The following is a 25,522-nucleotide window of genomic DNA, read 5'->3' as shown; positions in this document are numbered from 1 at the left end:
TGTTAGGCAGAAGTGTTTTACTGCATGTATTACGATTTTACAGAAATGGCAGTGAGTTTTTCTGCTTGTATAAAAGAAAATGTATTGGCTTCAAGATGGAAAAAAGATTATGGAAAGTAATTGGAGCCTCATGTATCCGTTTCTCCAAAAAAACGCAGTGCCTACAACTGCTGTAAGTCAGTGCGAAAATGAGGGTCTAACGTCTAGGCACAGGAGAATTCATGCTGAAGGCATTGGTACCATGCAGCCTTTTGAGACAGTCTATGTTTCCATCCAGACTATTATTTTCAGTTACGAGGCAAGTAGTACTGTGTGCTCGTGGAGCCTGTGCATCTCACACCTCTTCTTGCATCTGTATGTGTGTGTGTAGATTCATGTAGATAAATAAGTTAGAGATTAATTACAGCAGTATATAGAATAAATCTGAGCTCAGTTATCAAAATGCACACACATGCCCCTGGATTAGTTCTGTTAACACTTAGTGTTCCATCTTCAAAGCACTGTACAGATATTAATTATTTACCAAGGCAATTTCCCGCTCACCAAAAGGATTAGGGATAGCAGGCATTGCCATGAGCACTGCCTCTGTAACACTGCAGTCCAAACATGGCAGTTTCTGTAACACAAAGCTTGTCCAAATGGGGAAGTCCTCGCTCAGAAGCAAACGATCCGTTCTTCACTTTCAAAAGCTTTGGCTTCTTCTTGACTTATCAGGTTCCCATTCAAACTATTGGAGAGAGGTAGGAACATAAAAGGGTTGTGAAAGGGAGGCAGTGACTGCTGCCCATACTCTGTTTTTTCCAACGTTTGAAGCAGAGAGATGGATGGGACAGAGCAGGATAATGGGCTGATTTCTATGAGCTCACTTGGAGAAGTCAGGGCCATAAGCAACAGGGGTACAAGAACATGGTGCTGCTTGGGGCCAAATGGTGACAGCACTGCTGTGAAAAGCAGCATATGGCTGACAGAAGTTTATATTGTCTTCGTAGCCTTTTGAGTCTTCCATGACAACAAAGAAAGAAAGCTCTTAAGTACTTGGACATAATTAATGTGAGATGACATGGCAAAATTTTCAGATCTGGCCAGATTGATATTTACGCCCCTGAAAATAAGTAGCCTGAAATGTGCAGCTCCCAGAAATGCTATTAAACTACAAAATTTATGAAACGGTGAGGGTTAGAAAGCATGCCTGAAAAGCCAAGCAAGAACCAAAAGACAGACTTTGATTTGAAAACTCAGAATTTCTAAGGTGGGTATTGCAGCCTCTTTGGCAGCTGGCAGCAGCCTTTGAAAGAAGCTTCTTCCACATCCCTAGGGAGCCCTCTGTCAGGTAGAGTGAGTCATTGTCTTTCTGAGCAGGAATTCAGTGTCCTTTCATTAAAACAAATACGTATTTTTAAAAATAAATGTCACGTTCAATGATACAGAAGCAGCAGCGCTAAAACCAGCGCCGCTCTATTGACTCCCGAGCTCCCCGAGGTGAGGGGAGGAATGTAGTGCTTGGCACTGTGCCCTGCAATGCACATGCATGACTGCCTGATGCCTGCCTAATCTAAAACAAGCAAATCTCACAAAAAAGTTAATCTCCTCAGAGCTTAGCACTTCTCGTGTGCTTGGAGCACCGCCCAAAGAAAATCCAAGCACAAATAATATGAACCAAATTAGTAATGCTAATTAAATGTAGCCAGCTCCTGCTTGTTGGGATTGAGCTCCTTAGAGGCACGAACATGTTAAGAAGTTTGAAAATAAATCACAAAAAGCAAAACCTGTCTACAGCTATGGGCCCAGTTCTGCAGAAACACGCGTTCTGCAAGTCGGCAGTGCAGACGGACGTGAACTAACAGAGCTCCCTGATATCATAACACACAGGGAAGCGTTCCAGTGGCAGAGGCTTTTTTTCCTCTTTGAAACTTGCTGGAACCGCAGCCCCTGCTCTACAGAAACTTGCTCAGTGTTTGTTTCTTTTGGTGTTTTTTTTTTTTTTTTTAGGCTAGAAGGTTAATGCCATGTGTTTTAAAGGGAAAGAAAGTTTAAAAAGTGAGCCTTTGAGGAGGGGATCTTTACCAGACTTCTTTAATGGCTGTGTTCTCCTTGAGAGCTTCACTGAGGTACTTCACTCCTTTGGCTGTAATTTGATTCTGGATAAGCCTAAAAAGAAAGCACTTCGTATCAGTCCAGCACACTAACTATTTTATATCACATGCACGGCCTGAACTCAGCTTGATGTCAAGGAGCAAAGCTGTCAGTTTGCAACAGGAAGACAGTTGTGATTTCCATCTCTGAGGAGGGCACACAGTGCTTGTCAGATGCCTGCAGATGCACTTTCAGAAGCAGAGCTCAGAGTATCAATCGCTTCCTTCTAAGCTTGCCTGTGGCTGCATTCTGGAGATACTGAGCTGACATTGCTGACACATTTCTGCTGAGAACTCTTTACTGCTGGTATGAGATTGCAATGTTGGGGCTCTCTGAAACAGACACACTGCCCAGTGAAATGTATCTGCAGCTGTGCATGAAGAAATCAAGCTCTTCCCATCTCCCTTTTATTTGCAGGGTGATGGGCACCAGAACTTCTGCTGTTTTTACAAGAGACCACAAGTATCCGGCCCCTCTGGCAGTCAGTACTTTCCTAAGGGTATGGACTACAATTAAACACAGGGAATGCTAACGTGTGCTTAACAAAGGTTTTGTACAAGCTTGTAAAAGGACTCTGTTTATTATGTTCTCTCAATCACTTGGCATGAGTGGATGGTTGTTTGTTTCACAGCCCACATCTGCCCAACCCCATTCACAGGCAAATTATTGTGAACCTCTGGATTAGGGCTGCCAGCCTGTGGTTTCCCAGAAGTTTAACAAGTATCCTTGTGATTGCTAGAAACAAGAATCTCTGCTTTCCCAGAGATTTGTGTCTCACGGCTAAGTGTCCTGTGTCAGTGAGAGTGCCGCAGAAGAAAGCAAGGGGCAAATGGCCACATAAGTGTTCTGTGTAGGTTCTTGGCTGAAGGATACCAATTGAGCTTGCTACTTTCACAGTATGATGGTGAACAGTAGAAATCATAATAACATTACTCCATGCTAGATATCTGCTAGTATTTTTCTGAAATTTACATTTGAGGCCAGTAATGAGTTGCTACAAATAAACAAAGGCAGCTAAGCTGTGCAGTTCAAAAGTTACCAGGACGCACAGCCAGCTTAAAGTTTGCCCTGTAAGAAAGCAGGTTCAAAACACTAGACAGCAGCTTTATTAACTTTCCATTAAAGCTGTCTACAACCAGTTCAGCTGCATCCAGACCATGCACAGAGAGCGTACTGTGACCTACATAGACTTGGAAGGTGAAGCTTTAATGCGGTTACTGCCAAAGAGACTGTGCCTCTGTGGAATGTAACTTACCATAAATGCACCAGTTTCTTGTTGATCTTCAGCATCTCTGCAAAACTCATTGCTGCCTCATCATCCAGCTCATTTTTTGTCAGCCTAGGTGGGAGAGAAAAAGTTGTCTTAAGATGCTATCATTATTTTTCAGTTTCCTGTTTTTCCAACTCGTCAGTGGCTTCATTTTAGAAAGCCAAAGTGGAGTGTGTGTCCTATTTCTGCCCTGAGCAACCTCTGAAGTCTGGACACACAGACGTGCTAAAGAGAAACCCTGGAGTAAAAAGGCAAAAGGAATGTCAGATCTTAATTTCTCAGAGCACTGATCTATCTAATGTGGTTTTCTCACAGTATTAAAGCAACTGAAAGCTGCATGAACTGCACTGGAAAAAGATGGAAAGGCACAGGTAGCACTGAAGAGATGCACAAACTGTGAGTGATGGGGAAAGCAAGATGGAGAGAGTAGAATTAAGCATGAACCAGAACTGCAAATAGGGACAAGGGGAGCTGAGAAGCTCCAGCTCACTATTGGGCACAACAAAAGCAGAGGCAGATGAATTAAATCACTGCTTTCAGGCAGTGGTCTGCAGAGGCACTAAGAGACTTCTGCTCCCATCAATCAAAATCCAACCAGTCTTCCTAAAGTTACATACAGACTTACAGAACCCCTCCCTGGAGGTGTCCAAGAAATGCTTAATGTTGTACTAAGGGCTATGGTTTAGTGGGGAAATACTGGTAGTAGGTGGGTGGTTGGACGGATAATCTTAGAGGACTTTTCCAACCTTGATGATTCTATGATTCTATGCGCACCGCTTCCACTGCCAGAGGAATAATACTCAAAATGCTGGACAGAGGACCAGACTTGTCAGAGGTCTGTGAGTAGCACTAAGGAATGCAAGCTGTCCTCAGCTCCTCTGTCACGGCAAGAGAACAGTGAAGCTGGGCCTGGCCTCACCTAAGCATGTTCAGTGTAAAGAAGGGGGTATCCTTCACCACCATACCAAAATCTACAGGAATGTAAGGAGCTCACACTGCAGACTCAGCTTCCCACAGAAACAAAAGTGTACCAGTGCTCCTACAGCTAGGAAAGCTAATCCACTGCTCATCAAAGGATATACCTAGGTGATCTCCAGAGGTCCATTCTGATCTCAATGATTCTGTGATCTTAGAGTGCGCTGGTTGTGAAAATGCAGATGTGGCACGAGGGAAAGAAAGAAGCAGTAAAATTAGGCTGCAGCTTGCTCTGGAGAAGGAAGAGAAGGAGAAGCAGGCCACACCATTGATTACCAGAATATTTTCACGGAGTTGTTGTGCTGCAAAGCTTCAGCAATGCTTTTGCCTCCCTCTGTTGTGATGCCATTGAATGCGAGACTGTGAAATAAACAGACACAAAGGTTTAAGAAGCAGCCAACGTTGCTTGGCCTTCTTGCTACCAAACACTAATGGCTATCTTGGATGATCCGTGTCTGAGTTTTCCAGCTCTGAACTGAGCTGTTTCAAAGGCTCACTTACTTTGCAAATAAATGAGCCTTTCCCACTCCTACATGTGAGACCAGTTCACAGGCTGCAGCCTGATGCAGGTCTGTCACACAGACCATAAGGTTTGCTGTCAGCAAGAGCAAACTGACTTTTGGGACTAACAGCAGAGCTGCAGCTGTGACTTTGAAAGTTGTGGCTCTTTGCAAGGAGAGGGTGGTGCTTTGCAGTACATGGGTTTGTACACACATTTGTCATCCCAATTCCCTCTGCAAACCAGGCACTGTTTTCTTTAAGTGAGGTGTTCAGACACTTAAATGCCCCATTCCCCTTCCAAACACAATACCTTCTGTTGTGCACAGAGAGAGAAGCCTGTAAATGCATGCTTTCCATTACAAACCACAAACATTTCTTAGTCTGCTCTTCATTCTTTGAATAGACGTTGGCAAAATCACCCAGTTAAACTTATGCTTCAGGCTTTGAGAGTTCAGAAAGCATTTCCATCCTTAGAAGACAGGCCAGAGTCTGAAAATAGTGCATGGCCTCAAAAAAGAGGCAGGAAGGGGACGAATTGGAGCAATGGCATAAATTAAGGGCTAGCATGTGTTAGTATCCATAACTTCAGCTGAAACCAAATATTCTCAGTCTAAGTATGGCAAACACACAGAAGTAAAATGTATCAGGGCCCAACTTCCCTTCACCTTTGCATAAAGCTACCACAGTTATCTGGTACCATCTGTGCATTCAAATAATGAACCAGGATTATCCACTGGAAGACCAAAAATGAACCCCAGTGCAAGCACACTGCAGGGTACAAGATGCACCTTGCACAGGTGCCAGCAAGACCTGGCTCTAGCCTGCAGCTGCTCCTCCTTATTTTTGCAAGCACATTCATCAGCGTATTTGTCTGAGAAGCCCGGATGCAACACGGCTTTGATTCAGATTCCAACTGTTTTCTTTCAAGTCTGATACAGCTGGATGGCTTCTGCAATTAGGGAAAGATGGCTTCTTCTGATAGCTTTTAAGTTTAAATATATCTAGGTCACTGCACCTGTTCAGCTTTTAATTTTTTAAGACTGGCTGTACGCTCACTGAAAAGAGGACAAGACACCAGCTCTGAAATCCCTGCCTCTGAAATGGCAGCTCTGAAGGGATCCCTGAGACCGGTGCTGCTGCAGAAACCAGTGCCATGTGCCACCTAGTGGGGAAAGCCAGGAGCCTCCTCGCCTCCCTCACGCGGAGGCCGAGGGAACTGGGAGAGAACGATCCCAGTGCTCCAGCTGTATGGAGGAACTCGACAGCAGCAGCAGGTACAGTCCACACCTATAAATCCCTAGTCAGGATCTGTAATCGTAGCAGGGAAGGTGCTGGTTTTACACCGCTGGTTGCACCCCATGCTGTGCTGCCAACTTCACCCACTTTAAGGCCTCCAAAGGGCTACTTAGAGAGTAATTACTGAACTCCAGCAAGAATTACATCTCATTACTAGCTTCAGGTTGGATATTAGGAAGAATTTCTTCTCAGAGAAAGTAGTAATGCATTGGCACAGGCTGCCCAGGCAGGTGGTGCAGTCACCATCCCTGGAGGTGTTCAAGAACCGTGTGGATGTGGCACTGAGGGACGTGGTCAGTGGGCATGGTGGGGGTGGGCTGGCCATTGGACTAGATGATCCTAGGTGTCTTTTCTGGCCTTACTGATTCTGTGATTCTATGTCCTAATCTTTATCCGAACAGCACATCCTGAGTTACTTTGGTAAAAACTGCTGTATCTTCACCACAGCAACTGTTAACACTGAGCTCCCTGGAGGCCGATTCTGCACCAGCTTCGGCATCGTCTCTGCTAATGCTTCCAGCCCAGAATGGCACCCAGTGACCAGGTGTCTTCACAAATGCCAGTTCTCTACAGCATGAGGAAAGGAGACAGACGGAAGGGATACCAGCCTTGCAACATTTTTAGCTTGCTTTATGGCTGCACAGGGCTTTTCAATTCAAACAACATGGCCTCTTGCTTGCACCAGGAGCCTGTTACAGAACAATGACAATGGCACCAGATGGTGGCCCAAGCTAACACTTGGTCCGAAAAGCCACTGCTTCACAAAGCACTGGGAAAGACAGCTCCATGGCAAGTTCAGCTGCTGTTTTACCTCACGTTTGTCAACCTCGGATGGTTCCTCAGGGCCTCTGCAAATGCCTTTGCACCTTCATCTCCAACCTGATTGCCCCACATCCTAGTGAAGACAGGAAACCAGGAGATATCAGACACATTGCTCTACTGCCCCTCAGCATTGCAGTCTCTTTTTCTCACCCCATTCATCCCCCAACATTACTCCCCAGCCTCTGAGAGCTGCAAGAAGCCTGGCAGGTACCATCTCACTGAGCCAGGCCTGTTCCATTCCCTGCACATCACACCATCCACCTCTCTGACTCGCCATTACCAGAAGGCCACAGCATAGGAGCAGCTGTAGGAGACAACCAGCCTGCTGCAGCCTGAGTGCTTTTGGGATTATCTTGCTGCAATGGGTAAACCTACAGCTGCCCTGTACCCTTCTGGAATAAAGGAATCTTGTACTCTTCTACAGGGACTTTTTACATGGGCTGATAGTGATTGGAAAAGAGGGAATAGTTTTAAACTAAAAAAGAGGAGATTTAGATTAAATGTTAGAAGGAAATCATTTACTCAGAATGTGATAAGGCTCTGGCACAGCTGCCAGAGAAGCTGTGGATGCCCCATTCCAGGCACTCAAGACCAGGTTGGATGGAGTCCTGGACAGCCTAATCCGGTGGGTGGCAGCCCTGTCCATAGCAGAGGGTTGGAAATGGATCAGCTCTAAGGTCCCTTCCAGCCCAACCTGCTTTGTGGTTCTATGATTCTGTGATATGACCTCCAGAAGCACAGCTGCACAGGGACCCATACCCAAACAAGTGACTTTCTGAGGTCAACCATTCAATAAACTCACCATCTCCTTCAGAATAGACTAGTAAAAAGGTTATAAATCAGCATTACACCCAGTGATATCTCCTCTCTCACTGGCTCACCAGGGAGGGATCAAAATCTCACAGGCTCTCTATGACTCTGGTCTCTTCTGTGCATTTCTAAGGAATAGTATTTCTAACGGCAAAGCAACCTAAGAACACAAAGCACTAAGAGAAGGTAACAGCTGCAGGGATTTGATCAACATTTAATAGCAGTATCTGGACAAATTCTTTGTCAATTCACCATGTATTCTGAGGTTTGAAAGACTCTGCTGAAGTGTATTTATTTGTTGATTTACTTTTACAGAGCTCTTGTCTTGACAGCTCTGAGCCACACTGAGCTTGATGGGTAATTAGTTGGCACCTCTTAAAATCCACTGAGCTTTGTGGTATCTACTAAATAGATCTACTTCCAGTAAGTTTCCAGGAATTTCCTTGTCCTTCAGATCAAATGCAGTTTGTTACAAAAATGCTGAAAGTACCTGTTTAAACACGACTACCCAGAATATCATAAATCCATTTGGAGGGATTATTTCCTCCAAAGGAGAAAACAAACATCCTTCATGAAAATTACAGCAAGCATAATGGCACTGCAGAGCCATCTGTATGACAACAGAAGTGTGTGTGCTGTTGATTATATATTTGAAATCTTCTAGAACAACAAAAACAAAGGCCAAAATCTGATTGTTCAAACCTGATTTTCTTATTAAGTGTTACTGTGATCATGGCCAAAGAGAAGTTTAATTCCTTTCTGTATTACATTCTAAGAAGAATGCTCTCCTGCAGAATGGAAAGAGAAAATGGGATTTGCCAGAGGGAACAAGTCAAACTCTCACATTTAACATCAGTCCTAAGAAAGAGGGCATGGACTGCATGTTTTCATTATGACCTCTCTCCAGTAATAACAAATTCTCCAGTTTAGGACAGAAGGATGATGTGGAATTCCTTTATATTCTCACAGCTCACAAATTTATCAGGACTTGGTGCGGAACATTCAATAATCTTAACCTTGACATTCCATAGCTATGTACATTGCCAATAGTCATAAAACCACTTGGACCTTTAAAAATGACTAAATATCTTTACAACAGCTACTATGCAGTTAAGGGAAGCAGCTATCTTTATCTTCTACCCTCTTGTTAGTTTCTCTCTCCTTTAAGGTTCCGTCAGAAAAGGAAGAAAATCATTGCATGACCTGGAGGAACCGTAAGGCATCACCTACTTGCCCTGAGCAGAAAATGTCATTGTGCTACTGCACCAGTTTCTTCTGCTGCCACTATGGAGGAAGGACTGGGAGGAGGAAGGTAAGAATGAAGGAAGAAAGCCCAAGGAATTCACAGACATCTTGCCAAGACCAAGCCCTGACTCTTCTCCTCAGCACTGAACTTACCCGATTTCAAACATCGTTGTGCTCTTCTGGATGGCCTGGGCAAGGCACTTCCCTCCTTCACTAGTTATTTTGTTTGCCCCTATTCTGCATAAAATACAAGAGTTGATGAGGTAAACCACTTACAACAGTACAGCTATTAGAACACTAGCTCATGAAACAATACAGGTATTTAAGGCTAATTAACCCTGGATGCTAGTTACAGTTAACAAAGATTAACCTAGAGTAAAAAATACTGCAGGCATTTGACCTTCAATTAAGAGAAAACATATTTTGTACGTTGGTCCTCTAAGCTGGACATATTACTGTAAAGTCTTGATTTTGGCACTAAGTATGTCAGAAATAAGCTGTAGGAACTGATCCTCAAGGCAAGGCTCCCTGCTTAGCTTTTAATATAGCTCATAATACCAGCTGTTGCTGCAAAGTACATGAATTACATGCAGCATGTTCTATGATGCCATAGGGAACAGAACAATTCTTGGTAGCGCAGATCGAGAGCAGACTGCAGCTGATGAGTACAGACTAATAATTTCAAGTCTTTTTGTTCTGAGCATTGGCTACAGGCACTGGCACAGATCAGTGCAGCACAGGCCAGTGGCTGGTGCTCTATAGAATCTTTCCATTTTTTGGCCTGCATGGGAATATCAAGTGGCTGGAGTTCAAGAGAGAGGTAAGTCTCAATTGCATATACATTACTGTAAAAAACCAGAACCCCCTCAAGCCACTACATTTGCATAAGTTGCAAAACTTTTGTCTGGTTTGTTTGACTGACTTCAGGCACGTGAATATGCACTCTATCTCAGAACCATCTCTAAGCTTACAAGGAAGCCCGACAGAAACTGTCTTCCAACAAGCATTTTTTTTCTGGTGAAAGTTAGAAGATTAACACAGCACTCTGTCAAAGCAGAGTGACAGAGCCAGAGTACTCTTGGGTTTCAAAATTCTGCAAATATTTCAAGCAGGAATTATGTGGCTAGTGTGGGGTTTCAGAGCAAGTTAGGGGTAGAATAACGCCTAGAACCCAACCAGCAGTTGCTATTGCTGTAGTTACTTCTGTGTTCTGCTGTGGCCACAACTAAACCATGTGTTAATGATCTACCTTTTTGTTAAGTCACTGTTGTGTATGGCCAAACACATATCTGGAGACGTTCCAGCACTTAAAGAAAACAACTTCTCAAGTGAATCTGGGCTATTCCAGAGGTGAGGTAATGACACTAGCACAGCATAACTGCCATAGCCCACAAAAGGCCAGATACCGAGAAGGTTGATACTAAATGCAAGCAAATTCATTCATGGCAAAGGCCAGTAAGGTTCATGCACCACTTAAGCCTCATTCAGGCAATCAGACTGGATTTAAGAAAAGGTCTGGTGCCTACTACTACTGATAGTGCAGTGCAGTCTTTAGTAAAGACTATGGATTAAAAAGTTTCCCATGCTGACATTTACTGCTAGGCTACTATAAAAAAATATGTAAGTACAATCAATTTATTTTATTTCAAACAGTTTTTTTTGTCATTTTTCTTTACTCTTCCTCTTTTCAAGTTGCTTTATCTTAATTATGATACTGTATAAGTATAAAACAAAAAAATAACTTACTTAACATATTCAAGGCTTGAACACTCTTCAATGAGTTTTGCAACATATTTGGCTCCAATGTCAGTGATCTGATTGTTGTATAAGCTTAAAGAAAAATCACATTGGTAAAAATAGGTTACTCCTGCTGTCACTTCTATATTTACAACCTGGGTGATTTATAATGCACAGACAGCATCCATCTTTTTTGTATGGCTCTGTACACGTATACAATTGCTTGTACTTCTATTTTGATATACAGTTAATATTGTGAAGAGGTAGATATAAAATACGAGAATAGATTTAACCGTGAAAAATATTTATATATAAGATTTTTAATTACATGGTCCTCTCAAGCAAACAAATCTTCCCTTTATTCCTGTGTTAGTACAGAAATAATATTGAATAAATCAGAAGGAAAAAAAAGCACGGCAGCACACCAGAAGAACACGTGTTTGGTTTTTTAAAAGCCATAAAATCCCCTTACAAATATTCCTGAAGATCAGATATCTGAGCAGATATACTTACAGAAGGGCACGGGAAGAAGGAGGGAATTCTTGGTATTCATGATCACTTTTTAAAAAGTCATTTTTATGTAGCCTCTAACCAAAAGTGGGAAGCCAACGCTAACACACCTACCAACACTAGCTTGATTAAAAAATAATTTTTTATTTGTTTTAAAAATTGCTACTTTCTATGCTAAAAGACATGGCTACAGTAAAATGGAACCGTAAACATGACATCTAAAGCAGCATGTTTCTTGCCCTCCCTTCTACCAAGCTCTATCTGCTTTGCACAGTAGAAATAAATCAGTTTGCAACTAAGAAAGCAGAAGGCTCTGGCTACAAAGCCAACTATACACATATCCATATGCGTGCACACACACACACAAAAACACACACAAAAACACACACACACAAAAACACACACACACACACAAACACACACACACACAGAAAGAGCAAGCAGAAGCCTTCAAGTATAAGGCTAGCATGCCCATGCAGATCAGTAACCTGACAGCAGTCCATGCTGTGTTACAGAAGGGCTTGCCTAGAGTGGGAGGCCATCCTTGAGGCAGTGCAATGGGAGAGGAAGTTTTTGGTCCTTTTCCTGGTGAGGTTTTACAGGACAGGAGCCGAATCGTGTCTGACACAAAATGCTGCTCATGTTCAGCAAATGAGGAGGTAACTCTGGTTTCCACCCCACTTATGCTGCCACTGCAGTTTTATTTTCCAGTAGTGGTATCTAGTGCTTTGCTCCCAGCTGGTACATACCCCAAGTAAGATACAATTTGGTACTTGGAGAGTTCTTCATACAATATCCTTGCTCCATGATCTGTGATCTGATTTACACTGAGCCTGGAATGAGGGGAGAGAAAAGAGTTTGAGTCAATACAGACTACATGTGTTTGTCACCCATGAGTCAATGAGAGACTGGAGGTCTACGCATTTCCCTCTGAGATTTCAGTAAGTTCTTACACCATATATTAAAAGCAATTAAGGGACATGTGACCTCAGTATTACGTGGTTCACTTCAAAAACGAAAGAAAACAAAAAGCCCCAAATCAGCAAGGCAATGTTCTGGAAGCTGTCCGTAGGACTGGAAACAATAAAATGCAGAGAATCAGAAACCAGAGACAAACACCTCATCTTCCTCCTGTGCGTACTAGGATTGCAGAAATTCCACCTGATACCCAAGCAAAAGCAAGTTTTCCAGACCACTCTTACAGCCTTCTCTGGATACCTGCTGAAAGCCAGTCTTGAAAGGCACAACACAATCAGGATACAATTAATAAAAGTTGTGAAAACCTGTGTCCAAGAAATGGAACTCCAGTCTCTAGCATGGGTGTGCTGGATGTTTCTGATTTATTGTCCCAGTTAGACACAAAAAAAATCAATGTCAGTCATTCATTGAATAAAAACACTTGTTTTCACAGTTTTTCCCTACACTCCTGAAGCTTTTTCACCTTGGCTGAATGGACAGTTTCCTGGGAAACATCCCAATTCTGAAAAATCACACTTTCTCGGGAAAACTGTCCCAGTGATTTAGACCTGTTTTGGTTTCTCCATAAATGCTGAAGCTGAACGCTCATTGCTGAGAGCTCTTATCACCAGCAGACTCCCAGGCTTTTTCTGGTAGTACCTTGGTCACTTTGAAATGCACTTGCACAAAGGAGAAATCAAGATGCCATTTCTATAGATCAGAGCAGCCTGGTTCTTTGAAATAGAAAGTAAAGCTGTTAGAAACACCTCATTTTAATGACCCGAAAAAGTCATTAACAGGGCAGGATAAACCATAACATCAGAAGAGCCACAAAGACAACAAAGCCTCCCAACAGTCTGGTTTGGTGCTGGAGGTGGTGTTAAGCTCACATTGCTCACATTGTGTGATCATGTGATACAGACAAAAAAAAATCCAAAATACTGTTCTTTTCTTCTCCATTTTGTTTTGAAGACTTTTTTATACAAGTTTCCTATTGCTTTCTTTTGGGTGGTCAGTTGATTTGCAACTAAGCTGGGAAATGATTTACTTTGACTTTGTCCTAAAAGGCCTGTACAAGAAAAAAAGGCACAGCAAGGCCAATCAGGAGTAATAAATCCATAATAAATCACTTAAGGTTGAAGGAGTTTCAGAAAATGCATTCTTGAAATTTCTGTTTTGTTTTTTTTTTTTTCACCTGAACGTTTGGAGAAATAAAGCATTGCTACACGGCACAACCTCAAAAGATGAGAGGTGGAACACTGGCCTTGATGCTACAGGTGGAGTTTCTTTGCCCTGCTTATACCAGTTCATGTCTCCCCTCCAAATCACCTCTTAGAAATAATGCAACTAACACTTCAACTATATTCTTTCATAACATAAGTACATGATAGCTTTATTCTGTGAAAACCACACATCTGAGCAGGATGTTAAAGTAAGAAATTCATAGTATCTGTCAGGCATTATTTGTTACTTGGTGAATGATAGATACTCTCTTACCCTGTACGTCCTAGGGCAGAGACAGACTCAGGCAATCTTTAGATAATGGATGAAGCACTTCTGTTTTCTTTTGTTTCCCTTAAGCACCTTCTCCTATAAAAATCCTCTTTTGAGGAAAAAAGCTACTTGTGATACAGCTAACTAAACCTACAGACTTAACTAGTTCTGTTTTTTTGAGTTTCAAATGTGCTTGCCCCTCCTCCTGCTCATGCCTGAACAAATATTCCAAAAGACCTGAAAGTAGCAGAGTTGGAGATAGTCAAACCTCTAATCCAACTCAAACTGCCTGGGGCTATTTCAAGTGCTTGGTTTCTGCTTTCAAGGCCAACTGCACTTTAATTTCTAGCAGCAATGAGAATCCTCATGTTTCTCCACTTTGAAGACAGATTCCCCTAGCCCAAGTTTGTGGAAGAAACCAAGGATAAGGAACAATCTGTTTGCACAGACTCCTACCTGATCACTGCAAGCTTGCTGAAACACGGTAGCAGCTGTTTCACTCCATAGTCATTGATGTTGTTGTTGTCCAAATCCAGAGCCAAGCGCTTTTGAAAGTGATGCATGACAAAGGAAATAGCACTGCAGTCAGCAGAGTAGGCATTGCAGTATGTAAGCTTGATGTAATTGGCATGCATGCGTTTCGCAGCCAGCTTTCCCACTTTCTCATTTTGAGTCTCATAAATACACCTCAGCATCCAAACAAAGTTTGGCTGAACCTGCACCTGATTGTACTTTGGAAGCCTGGACCGAGTGACACCCTTCAGATGGGATTTCATGCTCTCCCCAAGGTATGTGATGAGTGTCTTTCTCTTCTTTCTAATGACTGCAGGCAAAACTAAATGTTTGAAGAGCTTCTCATTGGATCTGGAAAGCAGGCCACACAGGAAAAGGTTGGTAAAATGGAAGTGTTCATTGTTTCGGAAAGGATCCTCCCCTGTGAGTGGTTTCTTCAGCCAAGGGACATGAAAGCAAGTACGTTGGGCAGCCTCAGCAGAAGAGCATTCATTGAAAAACTGAAGTAACTCCTTATTCCCCGCTCTCTCTTCCATAACTAGGAACAGAGCGGTGAAAAAAGACTGAAGGGTTAAGTGCAAGAACTCATAAGTGGATTGATCGTCACAGCCACTGTAACCTTTAACTGTCCTGAGAAAACCCAACTGCAGATCTTCTTCAGAGATATTCGCTGATGAGACCTCCTCTTGCTCAAAGATAAAGATAGAGTTCCTCATCCCTTTGTATGCAATTTTACCCAAAGCTAGAAGAGTTTCCTTTCTTGATTTGAACACCTCTGCTTGGCTCCTGACGTTGTTCTTCAGCAAACTTGTTTTCAGAGACCGGCTTAGATGGACTTCAATCATGAGCAAAAATACGTCTGTCAATGTAACAGAACAGTCTGGAAGCTCATGGCTGTCAAACATGGAGTGGAAATGTTCATAACATTTAAAGATAATCCAACAAAATAAAGGCACTGAACACAAACTATGGAGGTTGGGGTTAGCTTCCAGCTGGTTCAGTATCAGCGTTCGCTGCCCCACATCTTTAAAAAACATGGCAGTGTATTCCTTCAGGTTATTACTGGAGAAACCACGAAGCAACACTTTCTTTCTAATGATATTTCTTTGGATTTCAGTTCCTGTCCTTGCCGTAAGAATTTTCTTGGATCCCTTAAGAAGTTTTCCTCTGAGAAGGCTTACCAGCAGCACCAGAGGGTGGATGGGTTCATTGGGTGAACACATCTCAGGAACACTACTGAGATCAAAGTTGGAATAGATCTCATCAAAGCCATCAAATGTGAAAAGAACCGTATGAGGGAACTGCAAGATGTGATGGAACACCTCTGTGGGGTCCTGATCTGGGTAGCAATTATATCTGAAGAGTAAGTCTTTCAAACATACAGCTTCATCTTCCTTAAAGCAACTAAACATTCTACATCGGAAATGGAAGAAAAACTTAGCCCCTATATCCAACTGTTTTTTGGCCCAAAGACTTTGTATCTTTTGCAGCAAGATAGACTTTCCGATTCCTGCATCGCCAAAGACATAAATAGTCTCTCCATCTTCATTTATTACCCCAACCGCATCATCAAAAAGGGCTTGTAATTGACACACTTCACCCAGGCTCTCATTGGTAAAATTGACCATCTCCATAATACTGTTAGAGTAGATTTCTTCAAGCAGCATCTCTTCCCTTTGTGCATACGACGTAACGAATTTGGAGTCTCGTCCCAGTTCATATCTGAGTTTTTGGCAATACCTGCTAACTAAAAAGACAGTGAACTAACAGTGAACTATTATTAAAATAATTACTAATAAAAAGCCTGCTGCATATGATAAGCTACCTCTGTGGGAACTCTGAGGGATAGCAAGTTCAAACAATTCTTATGCAAGATCAGTTTTTGGCAGATGACTTCTATGCATTCAGGCTGCCATAATAATGGAAAATTCAGATGCTTAGCATATGAGTCACCATTTCCTGAAATCTAACACTCACTCCAAGACACTGCACTGCAATAAGAGGCTTCTATCTTTCAGATAGGGGCTCAAAGTCAAGCCCCTAAAGCTTTGCTAGAGATTGTTTGACTCTCAGCAAAGGCAGAGGTTTTTGGTCACAGGTTAGTTTTGGAATCTGCTGTTTCACTCTATTTATATTCTACTGTGATTCAGGTAGATGGCCATTCTTTCCTAATTTGTTTGATATTTTTTATCATTGCAAATAGAAAACGTGCTTTAGAAAGCAGGAACCCCAAATGATTTTTTTCTAAATTGACACAAAAAATGAAAGTCCCAGTTACTGTGTACTGTGTTGACTCGTGTTTTTATTACTGCAGAAACTTTACCTCTGATGGGGGCAAAGTACTTCTTGTATTTATACAGTATGAAAGACCTCTCACAAGGAAAACACATATTCCTGCTACACTTTAACTCTAACTTATACAAAAAGTCATTATTTAGGACCATAAAATAATTTAGTTGGAAGGGATCTTGAGATGTCTCAAGTCCAACCTTCTGCTCAGAACAGGACCACCTGTGAGATCAGATAAGGTTATTCAGGGCTTTGTCTAGCTGGGTCTTGAAAACCTGCAAGGATAGAGATGTCACAGCCACTCTGGGCAGCCTGCCTCCTTGGTCGACTGTCCTCAGCATGAAGTAACTGGCTATTCCACTGCCAAAATGTGACAATGTTGCTAATAAACTGTAACAGAAGCCTAGAAAATACTACAGCTGGCAGAAGGTGGATATACCATTATGCTATATATCCACAAACAAATGCGAAAAGAGTTTGACTTTAGCAAAACAGGACACTATACCAACATGACTCTTGTGTTATACAGCGTGCCCTTTAATTATTTGGCTAGCTCTGCTAGCAAACACAGTATGTGCACTTTTATTTTCTCAGGTTGTGCCTGCCTGGGCTCATTTACTCTCACATTACCTGGCCAGAACCTCCCAAACAGTGGAAGTCCTACGAAAGGGATACAGATGCATGATCTTACCTGGATCTGTATTTATGACAGGTTTACTACAAATATTCTCTGAAGGCTGGTAACCTATTTCATCCAGCCAAGGCTGAAGTTCATAGTAAGCATCAGTAACATTCTGCAGGACATGGATGAAAAATTCTGAAACTTCCTCTCCCTTGCTTTGAACCAAGTCTAGGATTTTGCGAACCTGAAGAAACAGCACAAGAAAGAACACAGAGGCATAGCAGTTAAACTGCTACACTGCTTAGGATCCCTTTTGGACTGAAACAAACCACAGAATCAAAACCAGTGCTTCAAAAAATTGAATTCAAAATCTAGTTCTGAATTTTAACCATTACAAAACTCATTTTCTGTTTGTATTCAGATGTTGCAGGAAAGGTAGCTCTGCAGGTTAAGGTCTGAATTTGAAGTTAAATCATATGCTAACCAAAACCAGTGTGGATAAATACTGCTCCCCAAAAAGGAATCTAAAGGATTAGCTCAGTCTGGCAGAGTACCTTTTAAATCCCAGTCTGGTTAAAACAAAAAAGAAAGAAGGGATTTCTCAGTGCCCTTAATTCATTCCTCCGGTTTGTAGATATTCCAGTCACACTTAGATTTACCTGTGGATCCGGTGAGATCCATAGTGGGGTTGGCAGAATCTCTCTCTAGATCTTAATGCAGATCAAAAAGCACACAGTTCTTTCTTCTAACACAGCAATGGGCTATCTCTCTCTCTGTACAATGTACTTGCTGCTTGCAACTGTTACTAAAACTAATGGCTGTCAGACAGAGGCTGAAGCAGTTCAAGGCTAAGAGTTATCTTTAAAATCCTATCAGAGATTGATCTCTGTGCCACCAGTATGTAGCAACCTCAGAGCAGAACCCTCCTTGGGACAGAGCTTTGAGGGTACAGTGAGCACTGTATTACCCGTTTTGAATGTCTGGATCCTATTCTTGTTGAGGATGAATCAATAATTCAGTTCTAAAGCAGAGAAAGGATTTGTTCAAACAACAGTCTCTTGTGAGGTACATAGCACACAGCAAAAGCACTGTATTTTGGACAAATATTTATGCTCTAAAAGGCAATTTTCAGAGAAGCTCCCACAGAGTCCATTACACTTATGATTGTGGCCTGCTCTCTGTTTGTGCTCAGGCTCTTGATGCACAACCCCCCTGCAGCCTTGTTACAACAATCATGTATATTATGCTGACCAAAAAGAAATGGAGATGATCATACAGCATGCATTTATTCAGCTTTGAGCTTGTACACAGTGAGCACTGTACTACCATTTCGACTTGCTGGGAAGAATGATTATTTTATGAAAGTCTGCACTGTTTGTGAAGTCCAAGGTCTCTGATTCTTTTATGATTTGTCTGCCTCTAATTGTGACACTATTCTGAAGCTGCGTGACTGGTCAGGGAGATAAATGACGAGCTTGTTTTAAGTTATGATGCAAAGAGCAATTGTGTACATCTGATAATTTTCTCCTGTCTAACAGGAAAAAATGTTTACTACTGATACTCAGAGATGATTTACAAACCCAAATGTGCCAGGCTGAATCAGTTTTACAAGCAAACATTTATAATGTACATAGGACTTTAAAGAGAAGGGAAAGTACGCACACAGGCAACATGCAATGATAAACTCTAAAATAATTAATTTTCATCCTCTCCTCTAAAGTAGGCTGATCTGTCCCTCAGCATTTTGAAGTAGATTCTCCTTGTAATACTCTGCATGATAATGAAGGCTTGTGAGCATCAAAGTCACAGCCTAACAGCCACTGTGGTCAGCTCTTTATCAGAGGGCAAAGCTGCAGCTCAGGGGACAGAAGAGCAATTATCAGCCTGTTCATTTTTGCAGCTGCCAACAGGTTTCTAAGCAGTGCTGGCTGTGCATCTGGAGAGACTCTCCCAGAAGGAATAGGGTGGTGATTGTCCAAAATAATAAAGATTGGAAAAGACATTAAGCCCATGGAATCTAACAGTAAGTTGAAAATATAAAAAAATTTAAGTTGATTAATGAAAAAAAAATACCTTATCTGCTTGAGTTGGAAACTGGACAACAATCTCTGCGTCTTCAGTGGAGAAGTACTCATTGTTAATCAAGTTGTCAATCAAACACTGAGTGTGTCGGATTTTACTGACCAGAAGCTCTCGGTATACCTTCAGCAAAGCAATGCACGATGGAGGACTTGCTGCCAGAGGTTTTTCCACAGAAGTCTTCAAGTTAGCACAAAGGTGGCCTTCCATAGCTGAGACAGCAAGAAGCTGCTCTGCCCAGCATCATCTTCGGCACACTATCTGTCTGCAGTGAGGAGTCAGCTTGGGATTAACTTCAAGGAAACAGGCACTCTGTCTTTTGTGCTGCTGAGTCTGTAAAATTAATTGCACAGAACCACAATTTAAACATTATCCTCTACAGCTACATCCCCCCATTGGCCATTTAAGAGTACTTCCAACCTCTGTGAAATACCATTACCAACTTAATTAAAAAAAAACAACATAAATTCTATCCTCCTCAGGTACTTCCATTCATTTGTTCCATTCGGGGAAAAAAATTATCTACTGCAGACAGTCTCTCCTGCAATATAAACACTGCAGCTTGCCTCTAACAATACTTCCATATGCCTTATTAACTGCCTGTTCTTGGTACGTAATTGAGTGTTTTTAATAGCATCTCCCGTCTCAGTAGACAAAGCAGGGCATCTGTCCTAACATATACGGACAATAAAATAAGTGGAATAAAATTGTATTATTTCATAGCAATTAATTGTGTAGGACGAATTAATTTATAGTAGCAATTCATTTTGCTTTTTGTTCCAGCAGAAGTTTCTGTGTGAAATTTTGCCAGTAAGATACATGTCTCCAGAAGTGAGGCTTGTCAACTGAGTTTGAGCTAAAATATGACAGTTTTACTAATACAAAATGATTTGGTTCAGGGCAGACTTGAGAGGCAGAACTGAGGCTGTGAGAATACCACACAGGTCAGAGTTTCTGTTAAGGAAGCAAGGTGATGCCCACTGTGAAAATGCTGCTATAATCTTAAGAACCAATATACACTTAGGGGCACAGAGCACCTCATACCTCTTAGAACACTTGATTCAGACAGTGTGAAAAGGGGAAAATGCCACTGCGTTGATTTAATTTGGTTAAGCTTATCAAATTCCAGTGAATAACCATTAAGCCAAAAATACAGCCTTTCTGGATTTGAACAATAACTGCTATAGAAAGGTCTGAAATTAATGATTTTAAATATATAAGAGCTTATCTCTAGTGATTCACACAAAAAATCTGTACCTCTTCTTGACCTGAATATCATAGAGTTGCTGAATTCGCAGACTCTTCTGTATACCATGAGCTGTGTCTGGAGGCTGGCATCCTAATTCACACTGGGCTCCAAGCCACCTCCACAAGCATACAGGCAAGAGTTTGCACTCAATACAGCTCGTAACGAAGGGACCAGCTTGAAACCTGCACAAACACTTACACTTGACTGCCCAATACCTATCCATGTATGTGTACCTAGAGACACATCACGACTGCTCACCCCAACAGCCACGTGCTCAGGAAACCTTCCCAGTGCTGTAGAAGTTTTGTGTAGAAATAGTGCTCGTTAGAGTGCCTGCTCTCTCCTTGCCTTCAAATACCTGCACTGTTTCTGCTTTCAAGCTCCATACCAGCTCCTGGGAGCTCTCTGGATGGCTTCCATTCTTCTTTACAAGGCATATAGCAGTAGGAATCAAGAACAACAAGACTACTCTCATATTACTAAAGGTTTTTTTCCCAATTTATTTCCAGTTAATCCGGCCACATAGAAGTCACAAAGTTATGTTGTAATTGCAATTCAACAATAAATTCATGTAGGTACTATTTAGGCATGGACCTTGTACATACCATTTCCAATGTAAAAAGACAACTTCTTGCAAGAACCTGCATGATTGACACCAACTACTGGCATCCTGTGGTAACGGGGCAAAAAGTACTGTTGTCTCAGCAGGCCAAGGGATAGTTGGAAGAACATTTTTAGATTCTGATTATATACGTAATTAAAAAAAAAAAAGACAAATTCCTTCTTCAGCAATTCTGTAGAGATGCCAGCTCTGGAGCTTTATACTTCTCCTATTTCCCAAGGCAATGCCAGCAAACTTCCTTTCAGCTCTCCCCTGACAGGGAGGCCTACCAGCTTGCAGATTGTTCCAGGTGACCTGCTCCGGAACAACCTCATCTCTATGCATTTTCCATACAAGAAAAACTGCATTCTGCATCAATGTAACTTCTCCTTGATGCTGGAGGAAGACACAGTTTATACTCCTCCTGTATTACTGCCTGTGTACGCTGAGAACCATGTGGCCTAGCTCCTGTGATTTCAGGAGGCCAGTAGGTTGCATCTTATGGTTGCTGAGTTGCACAGATGAGCCCCACAAAGGCAGAGACTGGGTAAATCCCCAGCACAACTATTTTGGGTCTCAGTCAACTCAAAAACAGCAAAATTCTTTCAGCCAAAGGGAATAGAAGCAATGATCTGACTTTCTTACCACATGAGTGAGTGACTGCAGCTCCCCAGACAAACTAAGCTTTCATTGCACCATCCACATGACCTGCCAAATGAAGTGGCTGATTTCTGAGTCACTCGGCTTCCTAGAAGCCACGCTGGCACATCGCTTTGTTTAAGAAAACTCATTTCATAAATGAACACTATCATGAAGACCAAACAATGCTGAAAACATCACTCATTCCAAAGCTTTTGCAAGCTTTTAAAGAGATAGAGTCACCTTTAAAATACAGGCAATAAAAACATTAACTCTTTCCTGTACTACTTCTACCCAACACCTCCTGCTTCCTTTGGTTTTCTAGGACCACGTTCTTTCTTTCTTGTTTGTGACAAGTAAGGCAAATATCCAGGAATGCACAATAATGAACCAATGACTGTCAAGAACACAAAATAAATAGAAACAATTTCTTTACTCCTTCAGATCCATCTAAAAAGAAAAAAATACAAAAACACAGCAAAAAGATAAGGACAAGGAAAATATGGAAAGAACAGAAGGTCTCAAATAACCTGCCTCCCATTTGACTAAGTCTATGTCAGCAGAGACCCTGATTGCTGTTGGGAGGTGAGGCCAAGCACCAGGGGAAAAATGGAGAAAGAGCAGAAAATACAGAACAGTGAAGTATTTTTCACTGATCTCTTTTAATAAGAAAAACGGAAAACCTTCACCATCTATGGACTAAGAAAACGTCATGGCAGATGAACACCTTAAATGGTACTGGAACAAAACCAGTTCCCGACACGTACGGTTAACAGTAAGGCAGGTACATGCATGCTTGTAACGGAGTGTATTGGCTTCATGAAGAAACTTCAGGTTCTACCTACACTAAAGCCAACACAAAAATTTCCTACCATAGCAGTTCCATGTGCAACAGCACCTAAAAGTCCTCACCACTGTGAGAAAAGTGCTTATTCATTCAGATAAAAAAACACCAAAAACCTATAGGATTTTGACATATATAATTCTGTATGTCTAGCTTAAACTGATTGGAAACAGGCGACCAATGCACAGATGTTATGAGGTACCAAACTTATCTGCAAGTCCATCATCTTTCTTTCTGGCAAGAGTCCCAGCTTCCACAGCGTGGCCTGTTGATATGATAGATGACAGGGTTACAACGCACCAAGTCTCCTATTACATGGATCTACTGGATGTACAGTGCTAGGGTATGTTTAAGGGCAAACATTTATGTGGCTTAGAAAAAGGTGTCGCAAGCAATCACATGCTAGGCCATGGAGTTCTCTCTCTTATCTTGGACACTCCAGTTGCTGGATTCAGTTCCAGTGCATGTCAAGGGGATGCTGTAGAAAAGACTGAGACATACATTAGTGCACTAAAGTGCCCTGACATTAAAAAAAAAGCCTAAACACAGGCACTGTTGAGAACCACTGCCTCATTTAGCAGCCATTCCATTTCTGAAAGGGCTAATGAATTAAATAATTTCCTGAAAGCTACCCCAAACTTCTTACAGTCCAATTAAGATATCACTAAGTTACAATGAAAAGCTATCAGTTGTTCTAGCAGCTACAGCTGAACATTAGCAATGAGGTTTGTACAAAGGGTATACACACAGGGAGAAATGGAAATAATTGCCAGCTATGTGAAGTCCCTAAATCAGTAGAACACTGAAGGAGGAACAGAGGGAAGCAAGAGCAATCATACCTGGGCAAAGTAGGGGTCTGGTATGGAGAGACAAGGGGACAGGCACAACTGGGGAAGAGATTCTTGTTTGGGAATAGAATGGACTTCTTCGTGAAGGGGAAAGTAAAAATGAATGGTTTACTCAAGAGGCTGCCAATGATGTTGTAAAGGAAATTCAGATAGCTTCTTTGGAGACAACAGCTTCAGTCCAGTGAAGAGAACAGAAAACTATCAGGAACTAAAAAGAACCAGAAAGCAGAGTGCTCACCCATCCATTGCAAAGGCAAAGAAAAGACAGAGGGCAGCCCTGGCCTCAGAATGAAGAGTCAGTGGGAACGGACGGGATGTCAAAAACAATTGCAAGACTGGCAAGGGATGCTTATTGTAAGCCTGCAAAACTGAAAATATCAAAGAGGAAGAAAGATGGGTACCGCGCCTAGAATAAGGAGGGAAATGAAAAAGTGAAATGAAATTTCTCACAGTGTCAGTGCTTACAAGCTTTTATGTAATCCATGTCAACAAGCAGCAGCAGTGCTGATAGCTTCTGAGTGAAGGTATCTGCACGTCTATCCAGTGCTTCTTCTGACTTCCCTTTATTTAAAAATCCTCAGCATTGTGCAAGCATACATACAGTTACAGCTTTCCTGGCCTTGCCCTTCTTATATCCTCTTTTCACTAAGATCACTTACTTTCCTTTTAACAAAACTGCCATGCTTGCTTAACTGCCAGTTCTGCGAGTCCTCTGGTAGTAAGGAATGCTCTTGTTTACTGGTAGCAATAGCATTCATTACAACAAGATCTTATTAAAAGGAAACATTGTAGATAAAGAAGTTGAAAGGTCTCAATAGCTGAAAAGAGCTCCACATTTGGGTAAACCGAAGAATTAACTCCACACCGAGTCAGCTGCTCCCAAGAAGACGGGGTATTAAGAAGCAACAAAGCACATAGGAACAAACTAATTAATAGCAGTCACTGAGAGAAGCTTATTTAAGACCAACATAAATACTTCTGAAGAGCTGAAAACTAAATCAATAGTAAGTTTCTTCTGTAGTTTTGTTAATCCAGCAAAAACTGTTCCTATAATTCTCTGTAAAATGAAATTCCATGCCATAGCACTAGCTACTAGCAGCCAGTGGCTGGAATATCTTCAAGATTTCACAGCACCCTGTAGCCAGTTCTGGCAAGGGCAACAGCTAAGCATGTGCATACACCTCAGTGCCAGCCCAGGGCAAGTGGAGTCTTGGAGAGACTTTCCCATACTTGTTGGCACAGTCTTCTGTCAGCAGCATTAAAAGTTACTCTTACAGAGGTGGCTCCCTTTCCCTCAGAAGTACGAGCCATTGTGTCTCCAGGTCAAATTCGTATCCTGGGAAAAGCTATTTTACAGTGATAACCATCCCACTGCAGGGTCGCTACTGCAAAAGGAGAACTGGAGATCATGATGTGTTTTCTGTAACGATGGTAATCCTGGCTCACTCAGGACAGACTAAACTCAAGAATTTGCTGCCTCTGGGAGAGACTGAAGAAGAAATTGATTTTACCGATCTTAATTCATGTGTGACACAATGATCCGAACAAAGCAAATAAAGGAGAGTTTACTTCTGCTCATTCTTAATTTCAGATTTGTTTCTAATTGTAACCTCATCTTTAAAAGAACATCAACTATTTTACATAGTACAAGAACAGTACAGTGCAGGTGCTAGAACGGGGCAGGCAGCTCTCACTTCTCACATCCACCCGATTTTTGCGTTAACTGAGGAAAGCACCGAGGCCTCCTGTGTGAATCAGTGCAAGCAGACGGATCCTCCGTCAAGTTCACAACAAGTAAACGTCATTTAATGTCTGTATCCCCCTCCGAAGGACAAGGCCCTCCCCCCGCCCGTCCCGCCGAGGGCTCACATCCCCATCCCCAGGCGCGTTACATCGCCGCCAGCGAGCGGCCCTGCGGCAGGAGCACGGAACGCTCCGCGGTTTTCACTTGTGGCACCAGCTCACAGGGGACGCGGGCGACAGCCCCTCCCCTTCCATCCCGTAGCTTCGAGCGCGACAGCAGAAGAGGCAGAAACTTTGATTTCTGCCTTAAGTCCTCGAGCTCGAGCTCGGGCTCGGGCTCGGGCT

At 42.2% G+C, this 25,522-nt stretch overlaps 1 protein-coding gene across 2 annotated transcripts in view; it reads right to left on the bottom strand.

Moving 5' to 3' along the window:
- Positions 1-25,522, bottom strand: part of NOD1 (nucleotide binding oligomerization domain containing 1) — a 26,022-nt gene continuing 500 nt past the window's right edge. The window contains exons 2-12 of one of the 2 annotated variants that reach the window (XM_003207221.4): positions 19,248-19,586; positions 17,244-17,418; positions 14,207-16,010; positions 12,049-12,132; positions 10,799-10,882; positions 9,206-9,289; positions 6,987-7,070; positions 4,655-4,738; positions 3,389-3,472; positions 2,065-2,148; positions 1-727 (exon numbers count right to left, since the gene is read on the bottom strand). In XM_003207221.4, coding sequence (XP_003207269.1) covers positions 655-727; positions 2,065-2,148; positions 3,389-3,472; positions 4,655-4,738; positions 6,987-7,070; positions 9,206-9,289; positions 10,799-10,882; positions 12,049-12,132; positions 14,207-16,010; positions 17,244-17,418; positions 19,248-19,463 — 2,856 coding nt within the window. In that variant the 5' untranslated portion in view covers positions 19,464-19,586 and the 3' untranslated portion in view covers positions 1-654. Of the gene's footprint in view, positions 728-2,064; positions 2,149-3,388; positions 3,473-4,654; positions 4,739-6,986; positions 7,071-9,205; positions 9,290-10,798; positions 10,883-12,048; positions 12,133-14,206; positions 16,011-17,243; positions 17,419-19,247; positions 19,587-25,522 lie in introns of those variants that run through there. The other variant, XM_031553953.1, reaches the window with a different exon arrangement.

The sequence above is a fragment of the Meleagris gallopavo genome, chromosome 6, assembly GCF_000146605.3.
Source record: "Meleagris gallopavo isolate NT-WF06-2002-E0010 breed Aviagen turkey brand Nicholas breeding stock chromosome 6, Turkey_5.1, whole genome shotgun sequence".
NCBI lineage: Eukaryota > Metazoa > Chordata > Aves > Galliformes > Phasianidae > Meleagris > Meleagris gallopavo.
This window is presented reverse-complemented; position numbering and strand designations above follow the sequence as displayed.